This window comes from Macaca mulatta, chromosome 2, assembly GCF_049350105.2.
Source record: "Macaca mulatta isolate MMU2019108-1 chromosome 2, T2T-MMU8v2.0, whole genome shotgun sequence".
Classification (NCBI taxonomy): domain Eukaryota; kingdom Metazoa; phylum Chordata; class Mammalia; order Primates; family Cercopithecidae; genus Macaca; species Macaca mulatta.
This window is the reverse complement of record NC_133407.1, coordinates 159,652,699-159,665,637: the sequence shown is the minus strand read 5'-3', so window position 1 is coordinate 159,665,637 and position 12,939 is coordinate 159,652,699. Positions and strand designations below refer to the sequence as shown.

Here is a 12,939-nt window from a genome sequence, read left to right as displayed (position 1 = left end):
CCCCAAAGGCCTTAGACAATGCCTTAGACAATGCCCAGGGGCTGAGGTCTCTGCAGCTTACTCTTCTCCTTGCCTTGAAAACAACATTGTATTGGGGACTCAGATGCCCTTGCACGTTCATTTGTCCAGTTAGTAATTACTTGAGTAATTGCGAAGTTCAGTGTTCTTTGAGGGACACAAAGATGATTAAAAAGCAGATCCTACCTTCATGGAGTTTATGGGTAAGTAAGGAAGAAGAGTCATATACAAAGGAGAAGGTGGAATGAAAAAAATAAAATATAAAGGAAGGAAGATCAGGGAAGTCTGCCTGGATTCTGTGGCATTTGAGTTATTTGTTGGAAAAATTAGGAGCATTTGGCCATGATGAGGTAGGAAAGTGGGGAGAGCATGCTACTGGCAGGAAGGGCAGGAGCAAAGGCCTGGGATAGAAAACCGTGGGATGTATGAACGTGTGGGGAATTGAGAGTCTGGCAAGAGGGAGAGGGGTTGAGAGGTAAGGGAGAACCTCGTATCTACCAGTATCTACCAGGTGCGACACCAGAAACATATTCTTTTGCTTTGAGGCTCACAAATACTATTCTCTCTGGTTTACAGAGGAGGAAGCTGAGGCACAGGGAGCTGAATAACTTCATCGAGGCCAGGCAAGTATTAAGTGGCAACCAGGATTTGGACCCATGACTGTCTCTACTATAGAGCCCATGCTTCAGAGCCCATGCTGTCTCTACTATAACAAAGGTTCCATGAAGGGACATAGGAAAAAAAGATCTGTGGCCTTTTACTAGTCATGCAGGTCCTGCAGTCTTGGGCAAGGAGAGCCGGTGGTCCCGGCAGTGAGGCAGTGAGGCAGTGAGGCAGTGAGGCAGTAAGGCTCCCGGGCTCCTGGACTGGCCTCAAAGTCCAAAATGGCTGAGCTTCTGGCTTCCCATCCCACATTCTACTGGAGGAGCCACTGGCCTCTGGTGTGGGAGGCATGGAAGCCAGGATGGCAGGAGATGCTGGAAAAAAATTTAACACATGGACTTGACTGTGGAGTTTCATTCTCAAGACCACTGCAAACCTCGCGTCTTTGCAAAAGCCCTTCCTGACTCCCTCCCACGCATCTCCGACCTCCCCTTGGGTCCAGGCAGGCTCGGTCTGCACACGGCGTTGTTCTGCACTTGTTCCTTTGTTGCTGTGAAACCGGCTCCCGGCACAGTCAGCCTCTGTGTGGGAGGACTGGTGGCTGTCTTTGCAGGCAGGCGTTTGCTTAGAGCAGGCTGTGTGCGAGCCCAGCGTCAAGTGATTCCGGCCTCCTCGAGTCAGCGGTGGTGGGATGAGGCTCTGCCGAGGGGACTGGCTGTGAAGGATGAGTTCAGGGTGGGATGACGGACCGCTTTTGGGACCAGTGGTATCTCTGGTATCTCCGCTTGCTCCGGCTGCTGGATCGAGGTATCCTGAGTGTGTGTATGGTTGTGTGAGAGACTGAGAGAGATAAATACACATAGAGACATAAAGAGACATGCAGAAAGACACAGCAGAGAGGGGAGGGGGGTCAAGAAGAGAGAGAAGGAATGAAACAGAGGCAAGTAGCAAACCCATGGAAAGTAAAGAAAGGCTATTTTTCTGGGGACATGTATGACCCAGCTGGGAATCAGGAGCACAGGGTCATTTGGGGAGCATCTGTGTAACAGGATCTCATTTCTTGCTGGGTTTTTCATCAAGCTCAGTACTCTAGTCAAATACAAGTTAAGCCCTGTCTTGCAGGGCTCTTGACAGAACTCTCTGAGAAGCAGTGCAGAAGGAGAATGATTCCTGCAGCAAGAAGCTGGGGGCAAACAGACTCAGGCTCAAATCTCAGCTCTGCCACTGACCTTAGCCTGATTTATGTGACTTTTCTGAGCTTGTTTACCCATCTATGAAATGGGCACGGTAAGACCTATGTGCTGGGGTTGCTCTGGAGCTATTGTTTAATTCATAGATGTAAAATATGTAACATCATATCTGGTGCACACAGTAGGTGCTTAGTAAATGCTGAGTTCCTGCCTGTGCACTTCTTAGCTTCACGGAACTATTAGTACCTATCCTGAGGATAGTTCCCTTTTTTGATTATCTATAGACAGAGCCGGTACAGAATTTGCAGGTAGTGGAAAGAAAAGAGAAAATCAGTTTTATTTCTCAGGTTAATCTGACCTTAATACATTTTATCATCAAATATTAATGCAATTAAAGTGTCCTGATAATGTGACACAAATCCAGATGTTCTTTTGAAAGGAAAAGCCACTGTGAACTTGTTTGGTAATTGATTTTTTAAAATGTTGAATATTATTTTTAAAAGCTTTGGCTTCTTTAAGAGGTTTTGTCAAGAACGAGATCAAACTCTTGTCGGGAAAGATGGCTCTGGGGAAGCCTTGCTATACAGCCCAAGGTGTATTCATCTGTATGAGGAATAGTCTTAGTGTGCCAGGAGATCAATACCAGATGGAAGCAGAGAGCTGCACAGAGCAGGTGAACCAGGACCCTTATCAGGGGAGAAAACAAAGATGGAGGAAACCAAACCAGCACACACTAAAAGCAGTTTCTCACTAGCACCGAGAAACAGGCCAGTGGGAGCCCAGACTTGAGATGAGGGCGTTAAGAAGGGAACCAGAACTTCCTACTGATGAAGATTATAGACTGGGAGAAGGGAGAAGAGACCACTAGGTGTGAATCCTCCTTATCTGTGTGACCTCAGGCAAGTTGCTTAACCTCTCTGTATCTTCTTCCCTTCATTTGTGAAAAGGAGTGATGATGATAATGGTAGTACCAACTCAGAGGGTTGCTGCAGGGGCTGAGTGAGAAACTATAAGTGAAATACTTATCCCAGTGCATGGCACAAACAAAGTACTCTTTAAATGGTAGTTTTCATTACCAAGACAGTTAATTCTCACTCTCCAACAAACATCCTGGGAAAGACAGGAACAGGTGGTATATAATACCCGAGAACTAAGAAAAGTCCAATTAAGAATGGTGAGAGGCTTAGAGACAATTTATACTTACATGAATTAAAACAAGATTCACACTACCATATGATGTTAATTATAAGAAGAAACTAGATGTTAATGTATAAGCTATAATACTACCAATTTATTTTTATCTTTTAGAAATGCTTGAATCCATGAGTCACAAACTTAGGTTCAAGTTCTGGCTCCACTGCCTTCTAAGTGCCCTTGAATAAAAGGCTAAGGGTAAGGACTTAAAAAATAAAAGGCATTGTTTTCTAGAGCTATACTTAACCAAATTCTCAGTTTGTTAATCTTAAAAATTGGAATACTAATAATAATGCCTACATCATAGAATTTGGGGGAAAGTTATTGTGTTAGTGCATATATAGTGTCAGGCATTTTGGAAATGTCAGGTTAATGAATTTATGGGTTGATAGATTAACCTGTCTCCTTGGATAGCAAAAGCTGGTTGCAAGAATTATGTGATCTTCCATGCATGTTTGATCACCACATATAACTGTAATTTGAAAGTTTATGTGTCTTTCTATCTATAGGGTTTTCCTTAATGTGAGGTTTTAGACCAGTAGCTCTTGACTGTGTAGGGTGTTTGATTTCCAGGTGTTTGGAGATTAGATGTTGATTATGTTTCCCAGTTCTGGTTAATCAGTATTGAAGTATTATACATGTGTGCATACCCACATCCATATTCAAAAAGAATTTTCAGTTATGGCACCTTTCCTCTTGTAATGAATGTTACCTAACATTGCATAGAAAATGGCATGCTTTTAAGTGGCATGTTAGGCTGAGCTAGATCATGAAAGATGCTCAATAAATATTTGTTGAAGGAATGAATGAATAAGTGAATGAAAGATGAACCTGCCTTTCTGGGCGGTGAACAGAATTCCCTTAGATTTGATCTTTCTTAAGTATAACAGAATTTAGCTCCTTTGATTTGTTTGAAGATTTTATATCATGTTGCCCTCATCATTGTCGTGCCTTATGTCATCTTGAAAGTAACAGGCCTCAAGAAAGTAAGGAGGGGATAGGAAATGAGAAGTGGGAACTGATGAGTTTATCCCAGGAAATTGAAATAATCGATGAGCTGTATGCTGGCCTGAGTCACTCACTTGGCTGTGACTGGAGGATAAGTGAATCTGTGATTTGACACACCTAGGAAAAGGGAGGAAACATTAGAACACATCTTGGAGCTGAAATAAACTTTACAAAGAAATAACAGCGTAGGCTTGATGATTGCAGACTAATCTTTTGTCTCCCCCATCATTGTTCAGCTAAGGGTAAGGATTTAAAAAATAAAGGATATTGTTTTCTAGGGCTATACTTAACTACATGCAAGAATTTATTTGACAGTGTACTACCAGCTTGTTCAGACATTATTTTGATGATTTATTCTCCTTAATAATAGATGCTGTTTTTACGGTGTTTGTTACTGGGCGTTTGTCAATTCTGCTGATTGTATTCTGTGCTTATAGACGTTGACTAAGGAGATGGTTGCTATGGTGGGGATTGTCTATCAAAACAAAAGAGCTCATAGAGATAAGAAGCATGAGTTGTATATAAAAGAAGTCACATTGCTTTTCGTTGTTGAGTTTTGGTGTATTCATGGGGACCTGACAAGTAAGGTAGGGGTTTAGGTTCCTTTGTTTACATGTAATATTTTTTTGGTAATGAAAGGGGAAGAATGAAAGACTGCTGCTCTTTATTCGTAGAGCATCAGGCAGTTTCCCAGCATGTGGGAATGTCCACCACTGGTAGTACATGAGATGATTTTAGGTGATTTACAGATGTTTCTTGAGCTTATCTTGCTGGCCACTGCCTGGCACAGTCCAGAAGACAATCTGTTTTCCCTGATGCCTGCTTCTGTTGGGCTATCCACTGCTGCCCCACCCATTCACTGTGGGCCCTCCTCAAGCCCACCCATTCCTCAGCTTTTCCTTCATTCCTACCTCTAGTCTCCCTCTTCTCCTTCCAGCATCCCTGCCTGGGCCTCACACTTTGCCCTGCCTTAGTTTCTTGGCCCCAGTAGTCTCCAGCCTCCCTGGCCCTCATGCTTATTCTCTGTCCCTTGTGTTCTTTCAAGGCACAGCTTTATGCTACCTGCTACAAGTATCCCCATTCCCTGGCATTTCTCTATTATTCTCTCATTGCCCAGCTTCCATCCCTTCTTATGTCTGTGCTGGGTCACCTTCACCCCATAGATCCTGTGTCTCCAATCCTGGACCTGCCCCTACCTGTCTTCCTTGCCTCTAACCCTGAGTGCCTTTTCTTTTCAGCCATGATCTTCTTTTTTCTTTTTCTCCTACCTTTTTATGCCACCTTGCAGTCCACTAATTCCTTTTATAAAGATATATAAGTAAAAAAGAGTCAACTTAAAACAATATCAAGGAAACAACAGTGTAGGAGGTATGTGGATATGGTTAAAATACTGACAGAAGTACAAAAATTACTGATGTTTGTCATTATGTCAACATCTCAACATCTCACATGTTGAACTTAAGGATATGCTGAATTAGACTGCTAATTTCTTCTTGATGCTTTTAAAAATTGATACATAATAATCGTACATATTTATGGGTACAAGTGATATTTTGTTACATGTATACAATGTGTAATGATCAAATCAGGGTATTTAGGCTATTCATCACATCAAACGTTTCTTATTTATGTTAGGAACATTTCAAATATTCTCTTCTAGCTATTATGAACTATACAATATAGTGTTAATGATCGTCACCCTGTGCTATCAGACCCTAGAACTTACCTTCTGTCTGTATGTTTGTAACCATTCACCAACCTATCATTGTACTGTTTACGCCTTAAGATGAACTTTTTTAAGCTTCCACATATGAGTGAGAACATGTAATATTTGTCTTTCTGTACCTGGCTTATTTCGCTTAACATAATGACCTTCAGTTTCATCTATGTTGCTGCAAATGACAGGATTTCCTTTTTATAGCTGAGTAGTATTTCATTGTGTATATATAACCATTTTCTTTATCTATTCACCCATTGATGGACACTTAGATTGATTCCATATCCTGGCTATTGTGAATAGTGCTGCAGTAAACATGAGGGTACAGGTATCCCTTGACATACTGATTGATCTCTTTTCCTTTGGATAAATACCCAGTAGTGGGATTGCTGGATTGTATATAGTTCTATTTTTAGGTTTTATGAGAAACCTCCATACTGTTTTCTATAACATTTCCCACCAGCAGTGTATGAGTTCCCTTTTCTCCACATCCTCGCCAGCATCTTTTATTTTTTGTCTTTTTGATAATAACAATTGTAATTGGGGTAAGATGACATCTCATTGTGGTTTTGATAGCATTTCCCTGATGATTAATGATTTTGAGCATTAAAAAAATATGCCTGTTGGCCATTTGTGTGTATTCTTTTGAGAATAGCCTATTTGGGCCAGGTGCGGTAGTTCACGCCTGTAATCCCAGCACTTTGGGAAGCCAAGGCACGCAGATCACCTGAGGTCAGGAGTTCAAGACCAGCCTGGCCAACATGGTGAAACCCATCTCTACTAAAAATACAAAAAATAGCCGGGCGTGGCAGCGTGCACCTGTAATCCCAGCTACTCAGGAGGCTGAGGCAGGAGAATTGCTTGAACTAGGGAGGCAGAGGTTGCAGTGAGCCGAGATTGTGCCATTGCACTGCAGCCTGGGTGGTATAATGAGTCTCAGTCTCAAAAAAAAAAAAAAAAAAAAAAAAGAAAAAGTCTATTCAGATCATTTGCCCACTTTTTAATGGGATTATTTGGGTTGTTCTGTTTTGTTTGTTAGTTTGCTGTTATGTGAATTCCTTGTATATTCTGGATATCAGTCCCATGTTGGATTAACAATTTGCAAATATTTTCTTCCATTCTACAGGTTGTCTCTTCACTCTGTTGATTGTTTCCTTTGCTGTGCAGAAGGTTTTTATTTTCAACAAAGGTACCAAGAACATATATTGGGAAAAGGACATCCTTTTCAATAAATGGTGCTGGGAAAAGGACATCCTTTTCAATAAATGGTGCTGGGAGAATGGGATATCTATATTCAGAAGAATGAAATTAGACCCCTATCTCTCACCCTATACAAAAATCAGCTCAAAATGGATTAAAGACTTATGTGTAAGACCAGAAACTATAAAATTACTAGAAGAAAACATAGGGAAACCCTTCAGGATATTAGTCTAGGCAAATATTTTATGGCTAAGACCTCAAAAGCACAACAAACAAAAACAAAAATAGACAAATGAGATTATCTTCTTGGTACTGTCCACATTCCTATAGCTACCAGAAAGTGTTTTGGATTCTGGACCAGAAACCAACTGTTTCTCATCTCTCGATGTATGCTAGAATCATCTGGGAGCTCTTAGAAAGCGTAATGTCCAGTTCCTCCCTTTCAACACCCCCACTTCCACCTCCAGCCAATTAAATTGGAATAGCTGGAAAGGGGGCTATACACTGGCATTTTAAAGACCTCTGTAGGTGATTCTAATGGCAGCCAGAGTTGAGAACTGCTTGTTGTCATCCTTTAACGTGGATGTCAGAGAGTAAGGGCAAAAGGAACTCTGTTGCAAAATAACAAAATGAATGAAAAACAAGTCACTACATGGGAATAGTAAACATAGGAGTAAACATAGGACTATGCTAAGGAACAAATTGTGTAAGAACGCAATCTTTTGGATACAACTCATGCAACTTTCTTTACAAACTTAACCATTTTTTCTATGACTTCCTAGATAAACCTTGACTTTCCTTCATATTCCCAGAAAAGCAATTTATCTGTGTCCCAGGAGGTTGTTTGGCCCCAGCTTGCTTTGGGTTTATTGCTCTCAGTTCAGGCTGCTGAGGGGTTTGGAGGTAGGGATGGTGGTCTGTCACTGTAGATGTCAAAAACCTTTCCTTCCTTGGTTTGTATAACTCATACTAGGAAGGCGTTAGGTGGGCATTATCCATATTCTGCTAGAATTAGAGAAAGAAAAATCATTTTCTCTCTTCAGGATAAATGGGAGGTAAGGAGAATAACTGTTTTCAAGCCTTCATGGTGTTGGGCTTTACTTTGACCAGGAATCTACTTGGGTTTGTCACTAAAGTTCACCTCTCCCTGACTGGCCATTCTTTGTTGTCTCAACTTTCAGATCTCCCAAACATTCCAAGTCAAGGATTGATTCTGCTCAGGTGCAAGAAGTTAAAAGGCAGCTGGACCTCGTGGTCTTGGTTGTCAGGGCACCCTGATCTTTGTGCTTTCCCTTTCCTTGGTCTCATCCTCACCATGCCTGCAGCCTTCTTCTGGCTCCTTGTCTTCTAGCACTGACAGATACCGTGTCTTTGACTTGCTCTATCATTGGCTTGCTTGCTGCTTATCTATCTGTACAGCTCTGGCCCCTAACCAGGTCAGACTCGGTATCTGTGCTTAGGCCATCTGCTTGTAACTGGTCCCTAGCCTGCCCCGGACTCTGGATACCCATTGTGGTCTGGCTTGCCCTGTTCTTGTTAACTATTGCATATGTATGCCCAGCATGATGTATGGGTTCTTTGCGCCAACCTTTATGACTTGTTCCTTCTCTCTTACATTCAATGGGAAAAAGAAGAAAAAAGCACACAACATGTATATGAAAAGCACATTGGGTGATTCTGCTGTGCTAGGGTTTTTCTAATTGAAGGAGTTTAAGTTGTAATCACCTTCTCATTTGAGCCGAATATTCAGGTAATACATAAAGAAGTTACTTTAAATTAGCTTTTATAGTCATCTATATATATACCTATTAGAGTTATTTAATTGGCTTTTGCCACAAGATCACTTTACTAAAGGGACCAGGCCTCTTGTCTAATAAAGAGTTTGAACACACACCCACTTGAAACACCATCACAGAACAATTCCCTGTTGTTCTGTATCAGAGCCTCACCAGCAACCTTCATATTTTCTTGTGCTTTCTCTTGAAATGCCCCAAACCTCCTCTTCTTATAGTTAATCCACATTCTTTTCCCTCCAAACCTCTTAGCCCTGATGTCCTCTAGAGAAAGGTCCCCTGACTATACCTGGTTCCATTCAGAGACTCACGGGCACTAGGTCCATGGCTAGTGTTCTGTAATTCACAATGCGCTCCTGTGGGCAGTAATAATACACACCTCAGGAGGTTGTTGTGAGCCTTGAAGGAGCTAATATGTGTGACATGTGTTTGGTACCAATAAGTACTAAGTAAGTATGTGCTTGCTGTCCGAATTTCTGCAGCTTTAGGAATCTTAGTTTCTTGTCGGGGATCATTTCCCTCCATTAAGAGTGGAGTTTCCCTGAGGGCAAGCCCTTGTCCTCACTATCCTTTATATTTTCACCTAGATACCTAATTCAAAGTTATATCTTAATAGGAAGCCTAATTAATAACTTTGGCTAACAGAGTATCTGAACTCTCCAAGGAACAGTTGATTATCACAGCATTGTTAAGGAGGAAAAAGAGAAATGTAATTATTTGATAATTCCAAATATCTTACCCCTTTGTTTCTCATTATGCCCGTCTGAGATAGGTCATATCACTTCCCGTTTCACAGATAGGAAACAGGCTCGTAGAGATTAAGCGCTTGGTTAAGGTCAGAGAGCTGCTGAGGGAAAAGTCAAGATCCAGGACCCTGGACTCCTGTCTAGGATGGGTTGCCCCCTCTACCTGCTGCCATACAGATGGGAAGAGCTCCATCTGTCTGTCTCTCCAGCATGCATGTTAAACTGGGAGTCCAGCCACCTTCCCTGTCAGCAGGTAGTAGAGCATATCATTGGGATGTCTTGTCTGTGATGTGAACTACCCAGGCAAGATGTATCTAGGCCAAGTCCTGGGGGAAGGACACTGATAGCTGCTTTGTGAGGTCCCGGTGTGGTGTTTCCATCCAGTGGGGTGGAGATTACCGTGATGTGAGAACAGCAAAGCAGCGCTTGCCCAGATATGGCATGTCCTCCCAGGGCCTGTTCTGTGGTGGCATACTCAGTGGTTGCTGAGAACCAAGGGGCAGTGGGACAGCTGTGTCCCTGGATATTCAGAAGGCTAGTTGGATCCCCAGCATGAGTGATAGGTTTGCTCTTCACCTTGTGGACAGAAGTGGCTTATTATCAAAGAAAACACCAAAGCAGTTAGTATTGTTGTTATTAGTAGCAGTAGTAATAGACTCTACTAAGGGTCCAGGTAGAGCAGGGAGTGATTAGGGTTAGGTGTAAGCTCACTACCCTTAGGGAGCTTACAATTCAAACTCCTGAAAGATCAAGAATCAACAGTAAGGCTGGGTACAGTGACTCATACCTGTAATCCTAGCACTTTGGGAGGCCGAGGTGGACAGATTGCCCGAGCTCAGGAGTTGGAGACCAGGTTGGGCAACATGGTGAAACCCCATTTCTACTGAAATACAAAAAATTAGCCGGGTGTGATGGCACGCAACTATAGTCCCAGCTACTCAGGAGGCTGAGACAGGAGAATTGCTTGAACCTGAGAGGTGGAAGTTGCAGTGAGCCGAGATCACGCTACTGCATTCCAGCCTGGGTGGCAGAGCGAGACTCCATCTCCCAGAAAAAAAAAAGAATAAACAGTAACATCTCTGCATCTCTGTTGGCCCTCTTTCAAGTGATGGATTACTTATAAGGGGGAGCTCTTCTAGCTCTAGTGTTTCATGGTTCCTTGTGGACAGCACCTACAAAATATTCACCTATTAATACCTATAATATATCTTTGTGATGCCACAGGTACTCTTTCATGTTATATTGCTAGATGAGTGCTATGAATTTACAAGAGAGAAATAATTGGGTCTGAATGAAGGAAGAAATACTCATTTATTCAACAAATGTCTTCTAAGGACCTACTATGTGCTTTGCTCTACCCAAGGCTCTGGGAATACAATGCTAAAGAAGACAGTGTTCTTGTCTTTGTGAAGTGTTACAGTTTGATGGGGGGAGTAGATAATAACAAATAACACAATAGGTAATACAATGACAGAATAAAAAGGAGAGAACAGGGTTAAGCTTTAGTAACCCTTAATTATGAGGATGGAAATCAGCAAATACAGGGTGTGCTTGGGGAATGAAGACTAAATCAGACTGCCTGGAGCATCTGTGTGATAAGAGTTAAGGTTGGAGGGACAGACTGGGGCTACCTTATGAAGATTCTTGCATTGGCATGTTGGGTTAAGAGCAAATGGTTCCAGAGTTGTAGCATTCAATTTAAAAAAGGTATTGAGCAGTACCAATGTACCAGACAGTAGACTAAATACTACTGGGTTTATATGGTTTAAGGAGAGACTCAGATGTGTAAAAAGGACCTTACAACAAAACTGGTAAGTGCAATTACCTAGGCTTGCATAGGATCACAGAGGACAGAACAACTAATTGCCTAGAGGGGTTGGAGAAGTAAGTCTTCCCGGAATATCTGATAGTTTAGCTTGGGGTGCAGGATTAATAGGAGTTTGTTTGGTGGAGAAGGTGGGGCCAAACATTCTAGTCAGTAAAGCATGGGCAGAAGCACAAAGTGGGTTGAAGGGGATGGATAGCTAAAGAAAAGGGGGCAGATCAGTGTATCAGGAAGGTAAGGCACACAAGAGGAAGCAAGGGTCATGGGGAACTTCTGAGCATGTCATATTCTTTAAAGATGAATCTGAATACATAAAGAGAACTGGAGAAAAAGAAAATGGATGTGAAGGAAGCATTGGCCTATGGAGAGGAAGGAAGAGAAGGACGTACAAGATAACGTCCGAGAGAGTAACAGGGATTTCTTACTCTTCATATTAAAAGGTCATTGAAGCTTTCATGCTTAGGTTTGACTTGAGTGGCAACCGTTACACTAAAAGTCTGAAAAGAGGAGTAGGACTTGGGATGTTGGTAAAGGGATTTAGAAAGTTTGAGTTTTAGATGATTACAAGATGCCTGATTCGTTCATGCATTAAAGTAGGTTTGTGTTTCTAGGGGGATGTTAGGGTAGGAGATGAATATTTTGAGTCATTTGCCAAAAAGTGATGGTGAAACTGGTATTAGCTCAAGGAAGACAGCATAGAGAAAAGTGAGAGTAGTGTAGACTGGTTTTCGAAAGTGTTGACATAGGGAGACAGGATAAGAGAGATACAAAGAGTATTCCTTAAGGGTAGGAGGAGAGCCAGGGTACAATAATTTCGTGGGAATAGAGGAGAAGGAGAGTTAGGGAGCTCCATGTGCAGGGAGAGGAGGCAATGTTGAGGGCTTTGGTGACAGAAGGCATTGGTGACTACTTACAGCATTGTTTCAGCACCTCAATGACAAGAAACCAGATTGCAGTGGGAGGAGGTGGTGAAGATGAGGCAGCAGCAAGCACATATTGTTTGTTTGAGAAATATGTCAGAAAATGCAAGGTAAAAATAGAATGGTGGTTGGTGGGACGTTAGGGTCAAGTGATGATTTTGTTAAAGGAGGAAGGCCTATGGGTTTGAGGCTGGGGGAAGGGACCAGTGATATAAGTTTAAAGATGAGGAACAGAAATGGATTTATTTATCCATTCAATAAATATTCATTGAGCACTGACAATATTCCAGGGACAGTGCTATTTGCTAGGGATACAACATGAATAAGGCATGAAATCTTCATGGAGTTTACATTCTAGTGAGTAAGGCAGACAGTACACAAGTCAAGCAACAGTTGAATTTGTAAGAACAGCTTGTGATAAGTGCTCTGCAGTGAAGCAGTGGCCTGGAGGAGGTAGGGATGGACTGAATAGAGAGTGCAGATGGAAGTGGTAGACTGGAGGAGGGGACACTTCCTCTGTTGTAAGGAAGGAAGAAGGAGTGCTTAGAAAATGATTTTTAAGTAGAAAAAATTAAAAATGAGGAAATGCAGTTCAGATGGTCCTGATATTCTTAAAAAAGAACAGGCAGTGTCATGAGCTCAGACTGGAGAGGTGGGATAGTTCAAGACCTCAGATAGGTGCTTACTGCTTCATTCAAACGTCCCATGACCCTGTGATGTTGTGG

The 12,939-nt window shown here is 42.1% G+C and overlaps 1 protein-coding gene across 16 annotated transcripts in view; it reads left to right on the top strand.

Moving 5' to 3' along the window:
* Positions 1–12,939, top strand: part of KALRN (kalirin RhoGEF kinase) — a 693,044-nt gene that overhangs the window by 59,364 nt on the left and 620,741 nt on the right. For 8 of the 16 annotated variants that reach the window (XM_015130034.3, XM_015130032.3, XM_015130030.3 and 5 more), the window contains exon 1: positions 1,231–1,428. The exons of the other annotated variants lie outside the window; for them this stretch is intronic. In XM_015130034.3, the coding sequence (XP_014985520.1) occupies positions 1,362–1,428 (67 nt within the window). In that variant the 5' untranslated portion in view covers positions 1,231–1,361. Of the gene's footprint in view, positions 1–1,230; positions 1,429–12,939 lie in introns of those variants that run through there. 16 annotated transcript variants of the gene reach the window in all.